The sequence below is a fragment of the Psammomys obesus genome, unplaced genomic scaffold, assembly GCF_907164565.1.
Source record: "Psammomys obesus unplaced genomic scaffold, mPsaObe1.curated_primary_1811, whole genome shotgun sequence".
In the NCBI taxonomy this organism is placed as follows: Eukaryota; Metazoa; Chordata; class Mammalia; order Rodentia; family Muridae; genus Psammomys; species Psammomys obesus.
In genome coordinates, this window is record NW_026585643.1 from 3,747,986 (window position 1) to 3,770,740 (window position 22,755).

The following is a 22,755-nucleotide window of genomic DNA, read 5'->3' on the forward strand; positions in this document are numbered from 1 at the left end:
AGGGTTCATTTCAGGAACATTTTTCCTAGCATGAACTTAGTTGCTCTTCTTTTTATGTCATCTCAAGGGCCTTCCCTCTTCCATGACTTCTTGTAACTAGGAATTTCTACATTCTTTAGCAAGTCTATTTTACAGATTTGCTTTTTAGACTAAGAATAACTTAGATTTATTTTTTTAAAGATTTATTTATTATTTATACATTATTCTGCCTGCATGTACACCTATATGCCAGAAGAGGGCACAGGATCTCATAGATGGCTGTGAGCCACCATGTGGTTGCTGGGAATTGAACTCAGGACCTTTGGTAGAACAGCCAGTGCTCTTAACCTCTGAGCCATCTCTCCAGCCCCAGATTTGTTTTTTTTTTTAAAGTCATGTTTAATATTTTAACAATTCTGACCCTCCATTTTTACTTGTGTTTTCTTTTAAAAGGTCAAGGAATCATTAACTGGAATTTCACATAGTCACACTTAATGACCAGGCTGATCTGTGCTAAGTCAACTAAAGAACCACCAGAGAAGACTCACACGGTCTTACAGTGAGAGCTGACACAAACTTTCATGTAATGAAGTTTTGGTTTCTTTTATAAACTCAGTTATGTTATGTAAATATGTTTTTGTTTTAATCCCAAGCATGGGATTTTACTTGGGCTACAGGTTGTTCACAGCTGTCAATTGTCTCGTCTGGGGCGTAGCTTTTGCCAGCTGGTCCTACCACTTGTCTCATGCAGCACAGAGAGGGGTGTGGTCCAGGCCTCTGAGGCTATAAATTTGAGAGCCCAGAAAGAGAAGGCATGGCCTGCAGGGTTGGTGTGTGGCGACTAGCAGTTTGGAAACCAGAGAGATGGTGTGGCAATTTGGAGCAGACAGACTGATATATCCCCAAAGACCCATCCATCCTAAACAGTTGGGAGAAGTGAAGGGGTCTGCAACCCCTCTAACCCCACTAACCTTCTCTCTCCTACCTGGGGTTGGGGGTTGGTGGAAGGAAGGTAGAAGGTAGAAATACCCCAAATAAAGTAGTTTTTAAAATGAGCGCTACGCTTTCATATGCCTCAGAGATAGTTAACACTTTCAAAAGAGAATTACAATCTTATTGTATGATGTTCATACATGAGACTCTGACCAGATACCTGCAATTCCTCTGGACTGACATATCTAGCCAGCAGGAGAATTTTCTAGCCCTCAGCTTGATTGCACTTTTACCCATCATCATTCTTCCTTAAGAATTAAAGTTATAAAACAATGAGAAGCTTAAATCAAATGAAAACTTTCAGATAGCAAGTATATAACATTCAATGCTATTGAGTATAATTGAAATTATGGGGTGCCATTATTACATTAGATTCAATGTTCAGAAAAATCCACTTAAATATGTATATTAAATGAAGGATGGTACACACACACAAGTCCTGGGTTCAATCCCCAGCAACAAAATGACTAAAAATAAACACTCTTATTTATTTTTGTTCTAAAGGGACAGTTCTACTATGTTGCTCAGACTAATGTCAATCTCCTGAATTCAAGCAATCTACCTGACTCAGCTGCCTGCACAGCCAGAGTCTGCTCACTCCAGAGTCTAACAAATACCAATTAAGAAAGCAGACACAGTGGGCACATCTTTAACCGCCAACACTCAGGAGGCAGAGACAGGCAGATTTCTGAGTTTGAGGCCAGCCTGATCTATCGTGTAAATTAAGGACAGGACTACACGAAGAAACTATGTCTCAAAACCAAACAAAACAAAAACAGCAATAACAAAGCAATTAAGAGCTAGGCACTGGGGCTCATGGGATGGCTGCTTCAGTGCTGTTTTTCCAAAGGACCTGAGTTCAGTTCCTAGCACCAGCATGGCAGCTTGTAAGTGTCCTTAACTCAAATTCAGGATTCAGCACCCTTTTCTCACCTTCAGCAATACCAGACACATATGCAGTACACATTCACACATGCAGGGAGAACACTCATACACATAAAATAAAAAAGTAACAAATCTTAAAAAACAGCGAAGCACTGAGTCAAACAGCACAGATCCAAAGAAGAAGAAATACTGCCTTGAAAACAAAGAATTATAAATGGAAAAGCAGTGCGGCAGCATTACAGGTGCTGTGCAGGTTACTGATGGAGGACACAGACCTAGCCAGAAGTGGACTCTGGACTTCCCAGGCAAGGTGTGACTGCCACCCAAGTAACCAACCACTTTTCTGTTAGGATTTGACCCCACTCTACAAGACAGAATTCATTCCTGGTTATAAATCTAGATAAATGCCCATGGCTGGAAGGGATGGGGAGCATGGATGGACGGATAGGCAGATGGACAGACAGACAACGATGACACACCACCACTATTACTGTTGTTCTGCCAAATGAATGACATGGTGTCAAACTGCCCTATATATACTTATGTCTATACCCATACAGTAGCGCGACACTGTCAGCCTGGGTCAGAAGCTGGTTTGCAATGGCTGATGGCTAATGCAGACTTATAATTGGTTAAAATTCCAAGAGTAAGTAACTGATGAGTGCTCAGCTCTAAACACAACATCTCTATCACCCCTTCCAAGGCTCAGGAAACACTGTGGAGGGGAAAGAGGGATGGTGACGAAACACTGTTTTCTGGACATGACATGGCCACTGTACTTATGAGCTCGTGGCTCCATGAATAAGAGTGTGTCAACATTCCATCACAGATGGACAAAGAGCTCATAAAGCCCTAGCCTAGGTGAGGAGGTGGCAGTTAGTTAATGGCTATCAAGGACGGAGGAGTCATTTTTCTTCAGTGTGGCCACTGGTAAGTTGCCCAGTAAATAACTAAATAACTCCATACCAATGCTCAGGCAGACCACCCTAATCCAACTCAGTTTATAACAAACACACACATACACACACCCCATGCACGCATACATAGGAGGGACGTTTGTTCAGGTTTAGAGGGTTGGGAAGATAAAGGGGGCTGAGTATGATTAAAATATATTATACACATATAGGAAACCATCAAAGGATTTTAATTAATCTACAGTGATGAAGAGCTTTCCAAAAAGACAAAGGGAAGAATCATGGTAGAGGGAACAATGAGACACTAGGGTGTGAAAACAGCCTGGCACTGGATTAGCGCTCCCCAGCAAAGGCAAAGGCTGACAAATATAGGTAAGAAGATTGCATGTGGCTCACAGAGTATGGCTGGCCTATCAGTTACCATGTGAGTGAACACGATCTCTTCTCTTGTAGTAGCCTGGCAATTTCTATACAATTTCAACCAGAAAATGATGGGTCCAAATTTTCTTTTAGACAGGATAACACATTTTGCTGGGCATGGGGCTCATGCTTATAGCCCAGCACTTGGCAGGCTGAGGGAAGAGGACTGCCTTGAGTATAAGGTTCCTTGGGTTACAGACAGAAATAGTCTCTTGGCCAAAAAAGACAGGAACAAAACAAAATAGAAAAAGCAAGTAAGCAGACATCTTTCTTAAGGAGATGGGATAATGCCAACCAATGGCCATTCACATCTATAGTTATCCTTTCGCCATTCTTTCAGGTTTTAATCTCTCTGTCTATTTTATAAAACCAGGTTCTGATTTAGGACAATGGTGACACTACAGGAAACAACAAAAATTTTCCCTTCAGGAAGCTGATCTGGAGAGGTTAAAAACAACTCAGCTAGACTCCACCTGCTGGGTGAGCACTGTCTAGACACTATTTAAAAGGAGCCTTTCCTTCCAGAGTAACTTCTTCCCAGCTATGCTAGGCCATATCACTCTTTTTCTAATGTTACTTCAATTTCATAAATTTATTATAATCTTTCTGCCATTTGTTTGTTTAACACCTGCCTTTGGCTTTAATATAAAGAGCAGGTCTATCTGATTTCCTGTTTATTCTCTAAACGCAGCAAATAACATGCAAGGAAGGCGGTTGGTAAACACCCACTGACTGGCAAGTAAACAATTCCATTTTTATAACTTAACTCCCCTAAAAAAGTTCAGTTTGTAAATCGGTTAGAAGATGCAAATCAAAACGACTCTGAGATTTCACCTTACACCCATCAGAATGGCCAAGATGAAAAACTCAAGTGACAACACATGCTGGAGAGGATGTGGAGAAAGGAGAATCCTCCCCCATTGCTGGTGGAAATGTAAACTTGTACAACCACTTTGGAGATCAATCTGGTGCTTTCTCAGACAATTAGGAATAGTGCTAGATCAACCTATACCACTCCTAGGCATATATCCAAAATATGTTCAAGTACACAACAAGTACTTTTGCTCAACCATGTTTGTAGAAGCTTTATTCATAATAGCCAGAACCTGGAAACAACCCAGATATCCCTCAACGGAGAAATGGATACAGAAATTGTGGTACATTTACACAATAGAATACTACTCTGCAATTAAAAACAAGGAAATCATGAAATTTGCAGGCAAATGGTGGGAACTAGAAAAGATAATCCTGAGTGAGCTATCCCAGAAACAGAAAGACACACACGGTATATGCTCACTTAGAAGTGGATACTAGATATATAATATAGGATAAACCTTACAAATATCTGTACACCTAAAGAAGCTGAGCTAGAAGGAGGACACTGAGTAAGTTGATCAATCCTCACTCAGAAAAGCAAATGGGATGGACATTGGAAGAAGGAGAAAACAGGAAACAGGACAGGAAGCTGCCACAGAGGGCCTCTGAAAGACTCCACCCAGCACTGTATCAAAGTAGATACTGAGACTCACAAACAAACTTTGGGCAGAATGCAGGAAATCTTAGGAAAGAAGGAGGAGATAGTAAGACCTGGAGAGGACAGGAGCTCCACAAGGAGAGCAACAGAACCAAAAAATCTGGGCCTAGGAGTCTTTTCTGAGACTGATACTCCAACCAAGGATCATGCATGGAGATAACCTAGAACCCCTGCACAGATGTAGCCCATGGCAGCTCAATATCTAAGTGGGTGTCCTAGTAAGGGGATCAGGGACTGCCTCTGACATGAACTCACTGTCTAGCTCTTTGACCGCCTCCCCTGATGGGGGAGCAACCTTGCCAGGCCACAGAGGAGCACAATGTAGCCAGTTCTGATGAGACCTGAGAAGCTAGGGTCAGAGGGAAGGGGAGGAGGACCTCCCCTATCGCTGAACTTAGAGAGCAGCATGGGAGGAGATGAGGGAGGGAGGATAGGATTGGGAGGGGAGAAGGGAGGGGGCTACAGCTGGGATACAAAGTGAATAAACTGTAATTAATATAAAAAATAATTTTTTGTATTTTTATTTTATTTTATTTTGTATTTTTTTATTTTATTTGTATTTTTATTTATATTAGTTTATTTACTTTGTAATAAAAATGTAATTAAAAAAAGAAAAAGTTCAGTTTGTGCTTTTTAATTCCCTGAGCCCTAACCCCCAAGTGCTTTCACTTCTGACCTAATACAGTTCTGTTAGCAGCAGAGCTTTGCAGTCCTATCTATAGTGCTAGCTATCACTATATGGAATCTTCATGAGGAAAACAATTTTTGGTTTTACTTCTGTTCTTGGTGTCAACACAATTTAGGTGGCTCTTGAAGACTTAAAATTCATTCAGCATTTATCAAACACCCCTGACATGCCAGACTTTCATGGGGGAGGGGTGTAAAGTAGTCAACAAAGCAGAAAGATCTGTGTCTTGGGCAAGTTATAGTTTGATATGGTGAAGTATGAGAAAAGTGAATATGGTAGTACCAGGTGAGCTCCATGGCAGAGCAGATAAGAGTTCCATGGCCGGGCTACTGGACCAAGCTCAGCCAGCTGTAGGAACCTACGGGGGTGGGGGTAGTGAGGAGATGCAATAGAACGGGCATAAAAAGGGAAGCTAGGCAACATAATGAATCCAGCACCGTAACACCTAATGGTTCCCACTATGCCAGCCCATTCTTGCAGTGGTTTATATATTTTATACGTACTGCCTATTTATTCAGTCCTCCCAGCAATCCTGTAGGTATGCAGTCCGTCTGGCTCATCTGCCAGAGGAAGCATTACAGAACATCTCAAGAGGTGCACAGACAGCAAGTGGTAGAGTGGTGTGGCTCCAGAACAAAGTTTTGGCACCCTCACGTGTCTCAGGGTCTCAGGTGGACTACTCGCTGTTTCCGTTTTCTATTTCTCATTTCTTGTGTTGGGAACTATTTACGTGTTACACACGCTTAATTTTCTTTTGGCTTTTGTTGTTTTGTTTTGAGACAGGGTCTCAATATGTCGACTACTTACCTATGCTTTCTTTTTTTTTAAATATATAATTTATTTAACTTTATTTTATGTGCATTGGTGTGAGGGTGTCAGATCACCTGGAACTGGAGGTACAGACAGTTGTGAGCTGCCATGTGGGTGCTGGGAATTGAACCTGGCTCCTTTAGAAGAACCGACAGTGCTCTTAACCACTGAGCCATCTCTCCAGCCCCCTTACCTATGCTTTCAAATGCTGGGATTAAAGATGTGTGCCACCATGCCCTGCTGCATATGCTATATTTTCAACTCTTCACTACTAAGAGCTGATTAATTACATCTTTTTCAATTTAAAAGATTGTGAAACAGATATAAGCTTGTAACATAACTTTAAGGACTAAGCATTACGAAATGCGTGAAGAACACAGCTAAGAAACTGGCAGGTTTGATTCATGGTTTTCTTTACTCTCAAAACAATGGCATCCAAAAGAAAAACTAGGCAATAGCCTGTGCAGATTTATCTGCTAAAGTTCAGCACGTGTGTAACCTGACAGAGCAGCTCCAATCCCAGCGGGACATGCACAGCTTACTGGAACCACCCTGGACAACAGGTCCTGTAAACACAACACATCCACCACAACATAATAACAGTGAAAATGACTTACAACAGCAGAGATGAACCCTACAATTAGAATGCCAATGAAGGCATTTATGAAAACGAGAGATACTCAGGCATTCATGAAAAAGACAGAAATGAACCTATACAGAAGTAAGGCAGAAGAGTGATTTCTTATGAGGTGCGTGATCACCTAAGGCTGATGCTTGGTGTTCCTGAACTGGCATGGATGATGGTTAACATGTGTGTTCAGTTTTTGTGAAATCTTTTTTGTTTGTTTTTTGAGACAGGTTCTCTATTAAGTAGCTCAGGCTGACCTGGAACATGCTATGTAGACCAAGTTGGCTTCAAACTCAGAGATCCACCTGCCTCTGCCTCCCAGAGCTGGGATTAAAGGGTAACCTGATATGCTAGCTAGTTTTATGTCCACTTGACACAAGCCAGAGTTACCTGAAAGAAGGAAAAATCAATTGAGAAACTGTCTCCATAAGATCTGGCTGCAGAGCATTTTCTTAACTAGTAGTAACGGGGGAGGCCAGCCCATTATGAGTGGGTGCTATCTCTGGGCTGGGCTGAGCCAGTCATGACAAGAAAGCTCTGAGGAGCAAGCCTCTGCGTCAGCTCCTGCCTCCAGGTTCCTGCCATGCTTGAGTTCTCGCCCTGACTTCCTTTGATGATAAACTGTAATGTAGAAGTGTAAGTCAAATAAACCCTTTCCTCCCCAAGTTGTTTTGGTCTTGGTGCTTCATCACAACAACAGTAACTCTATCTAGGACACTTGGAAATATTATCAAGTATACACTCAGACTTTTATTTTCTGTATATAGACTTTCTTTAAAAGTTTTAAAAGAAAGTTGGTATTTGAAACTATATGGTCTATCATTTCAACAAATTTTGAAGTTTGAAGGAAAGCAATTACATTATTATCAAGTAATATTTGAATATTAATCCTGAAGCCAGAATATGTTAAAAACTCTACTTGGAAAATGTCGATCCTTAAATGCATCCCAAAGACAGGCACAATTTTCTGACAAGAAAACTGAAGCTCAGAAATTAATGTGTTGAGAAATAATCTAACTCAAACAAACTCTAAAGTGTAAGTATGTGTGTGTTTGTGCATGTGTACCTAGGTGTGTGTGCGTGCATGCGTGTGTGTGTGCATGCTGTTTCCTTGTTTGGGGGACCGGTCTTAAATGTCCAAGGTGGCTTTGAACTTGCAATCCCCCTGCGGAAAGCTACATTAACTGGGTGTATCCAGCCTCCAGAAGTCTTGATCACCTTGCTATACACTAGATTTCAGTGAGGGAAGAGATCATCTGTATCAAGGCAAGAGACGCAGTTGCAAAACCTACTGTACTTAATTGTTTACCTATATCATTTTTCAAATGCATCCTCTAAGCAGAGAAATGTCACCACAGCAAGATGAACCTTGAGTAACTCTTTCCACAGAGACATGTACTTTAGATATAGCACGTTTGTTCATGGCTGAGAAAATATGCTGAAAGATTTCTAAAAATCAGCCCTACTGACCTAACTGAATTCTGACCTAAAACTTTTTACTCCAGGTTTAAGAAAATTCAGCATGCCAGAAAATATTAATACAACTAAACACTCTACACTGTCAGTAAACTGTGCTGAGAACAAGACAATGACTCGCTTTCGTATTACCAAAGATTTTCACAAATGGAAACAGAACAACTGCATCATGCATGACTTCAACACAGGTAATACAAAGAAATACCATGCCATAATCACTTAAAGCATTTGACAATTTATCAACAGAAAATTTACCTCTTTGGAGGGGCTAGCGGCAGATGTGAATATTGTCATCCAATAGGACCATACAAACATAACAAAGAACAGATGAAAAGCCACAAGGTAAATAACCATCTTTCCTGGTAAATAAAAACAAATAACATTTCATTGAGTCAAGGTGAAAACAAGAAAATGGATTACATTAAAACAGTACTTGGGTCACAAGACCTAATTTAATAAAAACTTTTACTTAAATATCAAATATATAAACTCCTTTATCTATATGACATAACAGTAAGAAATATTAGGAAATAGTGTATTCTTCTATTTTAGAGTGTAAAGTAAAATCTTTGCAAACAAAAAAACAATCTTTGCAAACAAATCAAAGCTCTAAGAAAAATCTAAATCTATAAATCAAAAAGTCTGTATTCAAAAATAACCTACAATTCATTGTTTTATATAAGACAGCCTTTAATAAAGGGGAGGGGGAGAACAAAAATTCTCTAAGACATGGTAAAAAATATCAAGACATAATAATACAAATGAGAACTTAAAAAACTAATGTCAAGGCTGAGCAGATGGTGTATGCCTGTGACACCAGCATTTGGAGGCTGAGCATGTTTTATATCTGTAACTTCACCGTTTGAAGGCAAAGGCAGGTGGATCTCAAGTTCAAGACAGAAAGCAAGTCCCCGAAAGCCCGAACTACACAAAAGACCCTGCACTCAAATATATAAACAAAATCTTCAGAAATTCCCTGTATTTTGTATGTACACTTTCAACACATGTAAAATAATTATGAATTGTAGAAAGACAGGACTACCAACACTGAATCTATGTTTCTTCTCTTACTGAAAATTAAGACTTAAGAGCAACTTTAATCAGACACAACTATCTCCAGTAATAAGGATAAATATTAGGCTTGGTGGTGGCACATGCCTTTAATCCCAGCACTGAGTAGGCAGAGGCAGGCAGATCTCTCAGTTCCGGCCAGCCTGGTCTACACGGCGAATTTCAGAGAACTACATAGAGAAACTCTGTTTCAAAAAGCCAAAAAACAAACAAACAAACAAACAAACAAACAAAACAAAAAACCTGCTAGCTGCTCAAAATTTTACTTCAATGGTACTCCTAAAGTTTTAATTCTAGTGAAATTCTTAGAAAAGATTTTTCCCTCTAGGTGTTGCTTGGTCATTCTAAATTCTTTATTCCCTTGACCTAATAATACAATCTCAAGTCTGGTTGATTAAAAAGCTGTGAGTAATAATGTGCTATTTTAAACAAATTATGAACAATAGAACCACCCAAGAGGTAGGCCGTAAGTAGATCTCATTAGAATTGAAACAGGCAGCGCTGAAGAACATGGCAGAAATACATGAATTTATACAAACTACAGGCACTAGAAGCCCTAGGAAAGAAAACATGGCCATGTTAATCATTTCTGATACTCAAGTGTTCTCTCTCTTTAATTACTCAGAAGTTAAAGATACATATTTCCTTTCAGGAAAACAAAAACATTTTATCTCCATCAAATAAAAAGTACACGGCTACAACTGAGATTCTACTTGACGTGAGACTAAGAGTGTCTTACCGTTTTCTCCATTTCGAAAAATAGTAACTAGAACAGAAAAGAAAATATACAAGTAAATATACTTCATACATGAGGCTTATTTTACAAGAATATTTATCTCAATTTCATTTTTATAAACTTCAAAAACATTCTTTAACAATATAACTACTTAAAATTTTTAGACTTCTTTAAACTTTAGGTGTGTTGATGGATCTCTTTAGTGCTTTCTTTAATCATACAGCACCATTCTCTTTATTAGACTACAGTACTTCATAACAACCTCTTTCTGAAAACTGTACTCAGAGTAAAATCTTTTGGGCCTGGAAGATGATTCAATTAGTGAAGTACTGACTGAACCACACAGGGACATGCCTTGATCCCCAGCAAGTGAGAAGCATGTGTAATCCTAATACTGGGTATGTGGCTGCAGACAGATCCCTGGGTGGCCGGCCAAGCTAGGTTAGACAATCAGCAGTATTCAAGACGGGGTATAAGAGTGACAACACATCTGGACAAGGCTGAATGGGAGGAGAGCACAAAAACAAAACAAAACAAAACCAAACAAAAACCAAGATGGACAGTTCCTGAACACCATCCAAAATTTACCTCTGGCTCACATACACATTTCCTTTTAACTGGCACACAGTAATCATATATATTTAGGGAAATATGTAACAATTCATGTATGTATGCAAAGATCTAGCACATGAAAATTACAGCAAACCACAACTGATCAAAATGCAAGGAAGAACTAACTGTGGGGTGCTCATCCCTAATTAATACACATACAACACAATACGCCTAACGCTCAGGACACACCTCAGGAGAGGGAGAATGTTAGAGCCAGTAGACCATATAAAAGCATACTCTGAGAGCAAATCAGGATTCACAGCATCACTACAGCTGAGTCAAAAAAACTACTGCGACAAACGGATCTGAGGTAGGCAAACAGGTCATTTAATTTGGTTTGGGTTACGCACACATCTCTTGTAATAATACACCTGGCAGCCTAGCTCCTTCACCTGTACATCCTCTGCACACACATTCCTCTCCTAAAAATGCGCCTAGCAACCGCTGAGCCCCAACATCAGACTAAACATACCCCTTCTCTGAACACCAGTTGAACTACCTCCCTCCTCGCAACAACCGAACTTGGTCTCTATTCAAATGCACTGTGAGTAAGAATAACTGGTTTGGGCGGGTGCTTCGAGTCCTGGAGAACCCAGCATTTGCTGTCTTACGCTTACATAGGATGGGGTATGTATACATTTAAAATCTCACTATGAGAAAGGAGAAAATGATATGGCCCATCATCAAAACAGAACACCCTCACTATGCCCTAGCGCCCAAATCCCTCTTAAACCCTTAGTACTCACTCATATGGCCCAGCATCAGTCTTGACAGTATAACCCTCTAATCTGCATCACCAGTTTTCTTTTTCTTCTTTGTTTTTTGAGACAAAGTTTCTCTGTGTAACAGTCCTAACTGTCCTTGAACTCACTCTGCAAACCAGACTGGCCTCAAAGCAGAGAGATCCAAATGCCCCTGCCTCCTGAGTGCTGGGATTAAATGCATGTGCCACCACCACTGCCCCGCCTATTTTTCTTTGAATTAAGTGATCTTGCTACTTTTACAAATCTCTGTGAGCCCAATTTCAAATATTCAGATAAGTGATGGCAAACACCCAACCCAAATCAGACAGGTAACCACCTGGAAAAACAATTCTCATCCGTGCTTTCTCAGCCTCCTGGCTAGGAAGAGGTGTGAACTGTCCAAGTCGCTCTTCACAAAAGTGGTTTAACTACTCTTGTTATACATTTCCATACAGTTTTGCTATGTTTGTCTTTAAAAAGCCTTGCTGGAGGTTGGAGAGGTGGCTCAGAGGTTAGGAGCACTGGCTGCTCTTCTGAGGGACCTGGCAGCTCACAACCATCCATAACTACAATTCCAGGGGATGTAATGCCCTCTTCTGGCACTGCATGCACATGGTACAAAACATACAAGCAGACAAAACATCTACGCACAAAAATATTTTGAAAGCCTTCTTGGCTTTGGTTAGTTTATATAGACCTTCTGGATGAACTGGGGGAAAATAGTCATCTTTACACTGCTGTTTGACAGTCCATGAATATGCTATCTCCATCTTAAATTCTTATCCCATCAGTTTACAAATCGTATATATTTATTAGAATCATTCCTAATCTTTTGTTTTTGATGTTATTAAAAACCTATTACTAGAAATACAAATGAGTTTTGCTGACCTTCTACCCTATCATCTTGCTAAATTCATGTTTTAGTTCTAGAGGCTTTTTAAGGAGTCGTTGGGATTTGCTAGTAGATGATAGTCTAGTCATCAACAGGCCACATCCTTTTCTTCCTGTGATATATTTCTACAGTTTATGTGCTTTTAAAAAATAGTTTTGTGTATTCGAATGTTTTGCCTGCACATATGTCTATAGACCACATGCAAGCCTCATGCCATTGAACTCCAATGGAGGTATGGATGGTTGTAAGCATTCGTGTGGGTACTGCGGATTAAAACTAGGCCCTCTGAAGAGCATCCAATATTAAGTGCTGAACCATCTCTCTAGCCCATTATGTATGCATTTTCTGTTTCTGTTTGAGGCAGGGTCTATCTAGTCTGGGCTGAACTAAGAACTCACTGTGAAGATCAGGCTCGCCTTGAACTCAAGAAATCCTCCTGCCTCTGCATCTCAGGTGCTGGGATTAAAGGTCTGCACCACCATGCCTGGCCTGTGTAAGCACTTTTATCTCATAAGCTTATGCTGATGTTTTCTTCCTTCCTTCCTTCTTTTTCTTTTTGGTCAAGATAGGGCTTCTCTTTGTACCCTTGGCTGTCCTGGACTCACTTTGTAGACCAGGCAGGCCTCGAACCCACAGAGATCCTCCTGCCTCTGACTCCCCAGTGCTAGGATTACAGGTGTAGTACCATGCCCAGCTGTCATGTTTTCAATTAAAATTCGTGCCTATAGTTTTTGCTTTTTCCTGAGTTCTCTTGTGACCCAAGCTGGCTATGAATACTCTATATAGCTGAAGAGAAATACTGAAAAGCCCATCAGGAGGATCAGAGTTAAATTTTGGTTTTTGTTGCTTTGTTTTTTTAGGTTTTTTTTTTTTTTTTTTTTGGGGTTTTTTTTTTTTTTGGGGGGGGGGGAGACTAGAGAGTTCAAGACAGAGTTTCTCTGTATAGTCCTTGCTGTTTCTTATAACTCATTCTATAGAAAAGGCTGGCCCTGAATTCAGATATCTGCCTGCCTCTGTCTCTCCAGTGCAGAGATTAAGGGTGGATGCCACCACCGCTCAGCCAGGATAACACCATTGTAATAAACCTTGTAGAATTTTTAATGTTCCTAGAGCTGTGGGGAAGAGGAAGGGAAAAATGGTGACTTCTTGTAAGAAAGAGTTCAAGTTGGGTATGGTGGTGCATGCTTTTAATCCTGTCTCTCCAGAGACACAGGCAGGCTAACCAAGATCATGTTTCAAAAAATTTACATTCTTTTAAGCAATGTATGAATACCCTGACTGTTTTCAAACTCTTGGTATTATAGGGTAATTTTACAGTCTGCACTTATAAATGAACATAAGCATATTTTATGTTTAAAAGCCATTTTCATTTTTTCCTGTGAACTATTTCTATCCATTTCCATCTTTGCTTATCAGATTTGGTAATTCTGAGCTATATATAGTACAGGGGCTTTCACTGGTCTCTCCTTGCAGATTATTCATGTAGTTTCTTCTATTTTTATTTTTTTAAAATTCAGAGTAGACCCACTTTGAAACAGCCAATTCTAATGGCAGGAGAAAGTAGCAGGTGAACCTTAAAAAGCTATAGTAGCAGAAATGTTAAAAATGAAGGTGGTTGCAGGAACCAGAGAATGGCGCTCCTACTGGCCAATTTAAATAACAAATATCAGATTACAACTCATAAAATGGGACTCAGGGAAGCATACTGACTCAATGAGTAAAGGCATTTGTGATCCAATATGGCAAAAAGAGTGGACCACAAACACACACACACAAATAATATATAGGAAGATAAATTATTCCTGCTGATAAAATTCCAGTTAATAAATATAGACAAAATTATAACATTAGAAAAATCACCATTTGGCTGGGTGTGATGGCACACACCTTTAATCCGAGCACTCAGGGAGGCAGAGGCAGGCGGATAGCTATGAGTTCAAGGACAGCCTGATCCACAGAGTAAGTGAGTTCCAGGACAGCCAGAGCTGTTACACAGAAATCCTGTCACAAACAAACAAACAAACAAGTAGATGAACCAATCAATAAATACATAAATAAATGAAATCACCATTTGGTGACTACTGCTTTTTCAAGCAAGAATCCTCAAAGAATGCTAAAAAGGAGTCCAATAAAAATATCAAGGAATAGATAATTTACAGTTTCCAAGTGCTTCCATATATGATAACTGTCTTGGGTTGGGTTCCGTGGAACCCAATGTTGTGCTGGATTTTTTTAATGTTACTTTACTTTGTCACCTTGACATAAGCTAGACTAGTACGAGACGAGGGAACCACACCTGAGCAGCTGTCTCTGTAGGACTGACCTGTAGTAAGTCTGTGGGATGGCTCCTTAAGTAGTAATTTCTGAAGGAGCTGAGCAAGGTGATAAAAGTGTTCTTCACTGGCCCGTGCTTCTATTCCTGCCTCTGACTTCTTTCTATGATGGACTATGATACAGATATGTAAGCCAAATAAGCCCTTTCCTCCCCAAGTTGCTTTTGGTCATGGTGTTTATTTCATCACAGCAACAGAAACACTTACTAAGGCACAGGCAGGTGCTGAGACTGAGCTTCAAGTGCAGCCTATCATCTAGGGGAACCGTTAAGAGGACAAAAAGTAAAGCAGAACAGAGCCAAGGCAGCACTCCCAACTGCAGCATAGGATTTGCAGTGACAACTGCAGGAACAGCTCAGCTCCACCTCTCTCAGGCACACCAAGCAGGCTGCACCAGGAAAGATGTGACCTTGGGTGAGGCAAGCTACTCTGAAAGAGCTTGGCTGCAGCCTGCTGACCGCACTTGCCACAGCAGAGCAGCAAGTCCTTCCTCAAAGGCAAATCTGTATAGTCTACCAGAACACCAAGAAAAAAAAAGCTGCACCTCTGATAGATGAAAAGCCTGGCAAAACCCATCTCTTGAATGGTGAGCAAAGCTAAAAACAATGACACAGCATCGCTCCTGCTCATCTAATCATGAGGAGACTTCCCATAAACCCAAACTGTAGGGTATCCTTCCAGGGCACGCCTGCTTTTTTAAAAATGCCACAGTTAGCCTTCAGATCACGGCTAAAGAAGAACAGCTGTAATGTGTAAGCCCTTATTTTTATTATCTGCAGTGCTGTGGATCAAACCAACGGTTTCGTAAATGCTCATGACCGACTTTGGTGTATGAGATGGGGACTCACTATGTAGTAGAGACTGGCCTTGTGCTCACTACAGAACCCACAACTCCAACTGCTCTTGAACTCACAATCTTCGTGTCTCTGCCTGAGTGCTGAGACTGCAGGCATGCACTGCCCGGTCCATCTTTAACGTGTAACCTTGAATGGATGGTGGAGAAGGAGGAAGAAGGAAGTTATGCTGTTTGCAAAAATGGGGGCCCAAGCAGAGATAACCACATTATGAAAATTAAGGTAATGAAGAAAGACAGTGTCTTCTCTCATTTCAGGTCCAAATGTTACAGTAAAAATAAACTGGGGTAAAAGGGGAATGAGAAATGTGACATCAGAAGAATACAAATACAATATACATGCAGAAAAGCTTGGGGAAAAACCTTAATATTTACAGTGAAAGGGCATGGCATCAACAGCTTACTATCCAACATTCAAGAGACAATGACTGGAGGCCACCCTAAGGGGAAAACAGCAGCATGCAGAAAATCTGGGTGAGGCTGCACGGAATTCTTCACATTATTCTTCTCTAGTGAAAGGCCAGCCCTTTAGCTCAGTAGAACAGTGCTTGCAAAGCAGGCACCAGGCTTTAGCTTTCACCCCAGCTCCTCAAAAGACAAGACAGATAATAGATAAGATAATAATGAAGGTAAACACACAAGGAAAATGAGACTTCAAGCCAGTGTAACCAAATCCTGGAACAGCGAGGCACAGACTGATTTTCTCTGGCCCAGGGCCCCATCTTTCTCTCCATGATCTGAGGTCCTACCTTTACCATATTCCAAATTTTTATGCGTAGTGTCTAATTCTAATACTGCATTCTGTTTCACTGCCAATGTATCTGCCTATTCACTGAATATATAATTTTAAAAACATACCATTTTGGAGCAGTTTTGGATGCCCAACAACAGCAACAAAAAACCTAGGAAAAAGCAAAGTTGTCATGTGCCCCTCGCTGCCAACTAATTATAGACACTGGTTTTGAATATGGTGAAGATCAGGGTGCAGCAATGCGCTTAATCCCACTATTCAAGAGGGAGAGGCAGGTGGGCCTCTGTGAGCTGAAGGACAGGTTGGTCCACATAACTGAGTTCTAGGCTAGCTAGGCTACACAGTAAAACCCTGTATTTCTGTCTTTCCTGAGGCCATGTTGTTAAGAGCAGGAGAAACTCCCAAGGTAAAAATGGAATCTCGACCTGGGTGGAGACCTAACTTTCAAGCTGGGCTGGTTCAGTCACTGGCTAAGGGCCCAACCCACTCACTTTAAAACATGTCAGAGAGACAGAAGGAATGATTAGTTCTTTAATGAGATACTGGATGTTTCCCAGAATCCCTGTGGGATTTACAGGTGGCAGGCATGAAGTAGGGTCCTTACATCTCCCAACTTTTCTGATTCTCCAGAGGCAGAACTTTTCTTGTTTCCTCGTTCCTAAGCCCAATTTGATAAGTCAACACTCTTGGCTTCCTGAGCCTTTCTCATAGCCCTGTTATCTGCCCTCCATTTGCCTCCTCCAGGTGGCTGCTGAGGTTTACAGCCTGCATGCCTTGTTTTTCTTCCAAACATCAATAAATTTTGTCCTTGTGTTTTTGAGTCCATTCTTGAATTCTTTTATTGATGGGACTAAGAACCTGAAAGGGGGGCCCCAATTTCCTCTGTATCACGTTCTTAAAAAAAAAAAAGTGAGGAAATGGAGGCCATGACTTAGAGGTCTTACTTAGCATTCTCCAGCCTCGTCCTGTTTTATTTTCCCTATTCTAGGCTCTAGAAACACAGCAATATGCATAGTGCTCAGGTGAGAAACAACTCTGTGAGGCAGTCACACATGCTGCTAAGAAAAATTGGCAAAAGGATAACGTGGTGGTCAAGGAGGAAGCATCTACTGGGTAGGGGAAGTCGGAAGTGACCCTTTCGGGTAACTGAGCACCAGTATCAACAGGGGCCTCTCCACTGGGAGGAGGAGCATTCCAAGCAGGAGCAGGAAGCAGAAGCTCCTCAGATGACCATGCCTGGGCAGACAGGTAGCCTATTTGTTCGAAGCATAAGAAACAAAGTCAGAGCAGTGGGCCTGAAAACAGAATTCACTGAGCATACTGGGAAGGAATTGGAGATTGTGAACCAGAGGCTTCATAACCCTGATCCTGATTTTAAAAGATTCAATCTAGGAGACTGGAGAGATGGCTCAGAGGTTAAGAACACTGTCAGCTCTTCCAGAGAGGCACCACATGGTGGCTCCCAACCATCTATACTAGGATCGGATGCCCTCTTCTGGCATGCAGGTGTACGTGCAGATAGAGCACTCATACTTAAAAGAGATTCAATCTATCTATCTGGAGGCTGGCAAAGGAATAGAATAAGGGCAAGACAAGAAAGGTTCCTATACATTTTTGATCTCAGCATTTCTGAGGCAGATGCAGGTGGAGCTCTTGTGAATTCAAGGCCAGCCTGATCTATGTAGACAACTCCAGACTAGCCAGAGTTAGACAGTGAAAGCTGTTTTAAACAATAAAAACCTTGCATATGTAATTTTTACTATAGTCACTGTCTCTTTTAGGGTGTCTACTGCTGTGACGAAACACCATAACCAAAAGTAACTTGGGGAAGAAAGGGTTTGTGTGGCCTACACTTCCATATCATAGTCCATCACTGAAGGAAGTCAGGACAGACAGGGCAGAAGCCTGGAGGCAGGAGCTGATTACAGATGCCAGGAAGGGGTGCTGCATATTGGCTTGCTCCATATGGCTTTCTCAGCTTGCTTTCTTATAGAACAAGGACCACCAGTCTAGGGATGGCACCACCACAATATGATGGACCCTCCCCCATCAATGAAAAAAAAATGCCCTATAGGCATGCCTCCCGCCAGATCTTATGGTGGCATCTTAATTGGGGTTTTCTCCTCTCAGATGACTTTAGGCAAGGTCAACTTCACAAAAAACTAGCCAGTAGTCATAATGAGTTTCTAAATACTTACAAAACCTTGAAAAGCCAAAATACAGGCTGAGCATGGGGACACAAGCCTACAACCCCAGCACTCAGGAAGAAGCAGGAGGACTACAATGAGTTTGAGGCCACCCTGAACTACAAAATCAGGCCCTTGTATCAAAATTAATAAAATTTTAAAAGGCTAACCACTATAAAATCCTTTGTTTTAAATGTTAAGTCTTAAGATCTGGATCTCTATCTTATAAAAATCTATCCTAAAGCAGTCACTTTTACTCTTGATCTCTTATTTCAGTAGAGTAGGTGCTTCTCTGCTCAGGAACACCCAAATTTGCACTGCTCCCATGCTTACAGGAAGAGTATGAGGAGCTAACCATCTTTAAACTGCATGTGACAGTGACATGGGCTTCTTTCCTTAGATAGCACATATAAGCCTGACACTACCAGCAGCTTAACAAAATTGGCATTTTTGCAAAACAATCTTCAAAAAAAATCTAGCTAAGAAAAAGCTATGAAAACTGGGTGAAAAGGGTTCCTGTTCTTACTAAAAACAAAAGGACAGAAAATATAATTTTAAAAAACAAAACCACTAAGCCAATATACATCTTTAATGCCAGCATTCAGGAGGCAGATGCAGGAGGCTCTCTAGTGCCAGGCTAGTACGCAGTGAGACTAGCTCAAACGGTAACAAAATTAAGCCAGAGCAGGGTCCTCCACAACAGCAAGTACTCCCAACCACTGGGACATCTCTGTGAGAGTTCCCTTACCTCATTAGAACTGTGAAGATGTGAAAGACAGATATAAGCTCAGAAATTACAGTCCCTCTTCCTAGATCTCTACTTGAAGCTCGCCCGCTGCGTGGATGAACCACACAGCTCTTCTAAAGGTTTCCTTAGAAGTAAAATAAAAGGGCTGAATGATATCATCAACTAAAACTCAACTGCTAAGTGCTATACTCTGTTCCCTCAAGAATGTACACATGCCTACTCCTACAGCTTAAAACGACTGAAGGCAGTGCTCTGATAAATGCTGGAAACCTGGAAAAAGGGCCGCCTTAGCTTGGGATGTACTGGGTGGCACAGGGAAGGCTCTAGGCTTGAACTCCAGGATGGCAAGCAAGCAAGCAAACCATGTTATCTACATCAGTATTCTCAAATATCAGCTTTGGGAAGAAAAAAAATTAAAGGGGAATTCCAATCTAAAACAAAAACCCAGTGTTATTCCTGGTGCTTAACTTCTCTGTCACACTGGGAAAGGCAGCAGCTTAGATGAATCACTTCCTAATCAGTTTTGTTCTCAGTAATGTCCTTCCACAAGGCTGGGAGTCTCACTTCCTACCTCTGTAGACAGAACTGTGTTCTGAGATAAGGGGAGAAAGAGGGTGGCGGAAACGCTCCCTCTATGCCATCAACACATAGCATTTCTCTACGCACATTCATTTCCCTTTACTCGGAGAGACAGAGTGGGTCAAGGGGCTTCCTGCCAAGCCTGATGACCTGATTCAACCACCCAACTCCCACAAGTCACTCTACAGACACATAAAAATGAAATGTAAAAATAAAGGGATTGGCAAAATAACGAGCTAACTAGACTTTTTTATCTCACTTTTTTATCTCAGTATTTATTCTGAATAAAAACTATTTTAAAAAAACAACCTATTTTCAAGTTAAGCTGTGCAGTCTGAACCCAATTCACATGTTTAGTGTTCCTTCAGGAACTTTAACTCAAAACTATGAGGGTGACGGTGTGAGGGGTTGTGTGTGTTGGGACAGGGTAGCAGGGTTGGAGGCTGGCAGGCCTTTAATCCCAGCAGAGGCAGGCGAATCTCTGAGTTTGAGACCACCCTAGTATACAGAGCAAGTTCCAGGACAGCCTGGGCTACATTGAGAGACCCTGTCTCAAAAATAAAACAAACAGAAAGAAACATTTAAATCTGGTCAATTCTAATTTAACAATTTTAGCAAACATTTTGGTAGTCAAAAAAGAGTCTAAATCATTACATTCAACAAAATTACTACTTGGAAAGGCATTCCCTGATTAATTCATTCTGAGCCTAACTGCAGAGATAACTGTCCTAAAACATACTGCTCTGTTTGGGCCAGTGAGCCGGCTCAGCAAGTAAAGCAGCTGGCATGATGACCTGAGTTCAACCTCAGGAACCTCCATGAAGGTGGAAGGAGAAAACTGCCTCAGACCTCCACAAGTGAGTGCTGGCCCTTGTGTACCCTTGCATGTCACACACACACACACACACACACACACACACACACACACACACAACTTACTTTTTGTTGTAGTTTTGAGACAGGGTCCCCCTACATACCTGTGTTTGTCCCAGAACTATGTACACGAGGCTGGCCTCAAACTCAGAGATAGCCTGCCTCCTTAGTGCTGGGGTTAAAGCCCCAGCTCTTTTACTCTGAGACAGGGCCTCACTAGCCTGGGTATCAGCCTCCCAAGAGCTAAGATGGCAGGTGTATACGCTGTTTCTTCTAAATCAAATGTCCTAAGGGGCAAAGTAATTTTCTTAAGGATGCTGCCATTTAAACATCTGCTGCAAACTTGGGCTACTGCAGGGCCTTCTATGCACAGAGTACTTGGTTTAGAGCTGGCCAAATCCAGAGCCACAATTGCAGTCTCCATTCTTGTATTTACCTCATATACTTTTCCCCAAATGATATCTGTTCTTCTGATAACTGCAGACTCAGTTTGGAAATTAAAACCGCACCATTTTTGGAAAGCCAAGGGGACTGCTTTTTCTTAGGTTTTCATTTGATAATGCTGGTGTGAGATACGCATAGAAACGGGCCAGGCGGTATAAACATATACTCAAAGCATACAGGCAGTTATTCAGTATCACAGACACAGTAATGGCCTCAGGCGTCTTGATGACAAGAAAATTTCCTTCCACATTAAAGACAACCTATTTGAACCAATAGGTTAAGTCCTTTAAGTGTAATGTGACGCTAATTATTCCAGGAAATCAGGTAAGAAGAATAATATGGTAAAAATTAAAGAAAGGTACATAGCAAAAGAAAAAATAAAGCAAAACCTTAAAACTAAAGCTATAAAACACACAACTCCAAAATAAACAGCCCAGAAAAAAACAAATTGAGCTACGTATGCATCTCTCGTTCATCTCCCTGTGCCTCAAAACACCATTTTCTGTATGTCTAGCATTGAGACTCGAAATGACTATTAAAAGGGTCCATGAGCCCAGGCCAGAGGCCGACGCTCCGGGTCTGAGCCCTCACTGCAGACCTCGGAGACACACCTCCTCCCAGGACCCGTGCTCTTCGGATTACGCGCTTCTTCTCGCGCAGTTTGGAGAACATCTGAGAGAAAAAGATTTCTTTGTTGTGTGCGTGTGTGTTTTAAGCCAAACTGACCGCACAAGCCGTCTCTGAAGGGCGATTTCTCCATTTCCAAAGGGAAGGCCTTTGTGAACATTCCGTCACAGAAGGGTAGGCGCCCCAAGGCGACCGCAGCCACCCGGAAGCTCGGGACGTGGGCGGCTCTCAGGCCCGAACCCGCGACCCCACGAGCAGCGAGGCGCGCCAGAACCCTTGCACAGGGCCCCGCGAACCGGAGTCCCTGGACGTGGGTCCCGCCGGCGGGGAGCCGCGGGCCGGAATCCTCCGGCAAGGAGCCCCCCGGCCCGGGAAGCGCAGGCCAGGCCCACGATCGCCCCGCGGGGAGGACAACGGGGCGCCGCGGCCTCGGCCCGCCCACCGCGGCCCGGCCCGCCGCCCGCGCCTCCCGTACTCACACACGCACAGCTCCACCACGTACGCGTAGTAGGACCAGACGACCACAAAGGTGATGAAGAGCACCGGGACCCAGCCCACCACGCGCTGGCAGCAGCGCCAGAGCGTCCAGGGCGCCATGTTCCTCCGGTGGCCGCCCGCGTCCGCTTCGCAAGATTCCGAAGAGCGCCAAGACGCCCCCGGCTCCGACGCCAGCTCCGACGACCGCGAGGCGCGGCTGCCGCGAGGAACGGCGAAGGGCGACGGCGGAACTCCGCCCCTCCGGGCGCCGGGCCCGCCCCCGCCCCGCATCCCGGCGCTCCGCCCCTAGCGGCCCCGCGACTTCTCCCTAGTGGGTGGGGCTCCCCGGCAGAAGGAGGCGGGGCCTGCGGCTTGGGCGGGGCTTCTGCGCAGGCCTGCCCACGGGACTTGAGCCGGGTCTGGGAGGAAAAGGGGAGCGCTAAGGGTGGGCGAGGCCACTCAGGACTGGGTGGTGAGAGGGGTGGGGATGTGCAAGGGGAGAG

The 22,755-nt window shown here is 42.4% G+C and overlaps 1 protein-coding gene across 6 annotated transcripts in view; it reads right to left on the minus strand.

The window, feature by feature from the left end:
* Positions 1–22,614, minus strand: part of Zdhhc20 (zinc finger DHHC-type palmitoyltransferase 20) — a 57,213-nt gene extending 34,599 nt beyond the window's left edge. For 5 of the 6 annotated variants that reach the window (XM_055617069.1, XM_055617060.1, XM_055617051.1 and 2 more), the window contains exons 1-3: positions 22,255–22,614; positions 10,138–10,164; positions 8,583–8,686 (exon numbers count right to left, since the gene is read on the minus strand). In XM_055617069.1, coding sequence (XP_055473044.1) covers positions 8,583–8,686; positions 10,138–10,164; positions 22,255–22,543 — 420 coding nt within the window. In that variant the 5' untranslated portion in view covers positions 22,544–22,614. Of the gene's footprint in view, positions 1–8,582; positions 8,687–10,137; positions 10,165–21,874; positions 22,180–22,254 lie in introns of those variants that run through there. The other variant, XM_055617093.1, reaches the window with a different exon arrangement.
* Between the last annotated feature and the right edge of the window lie 141 nt (positions 22,615–22,755).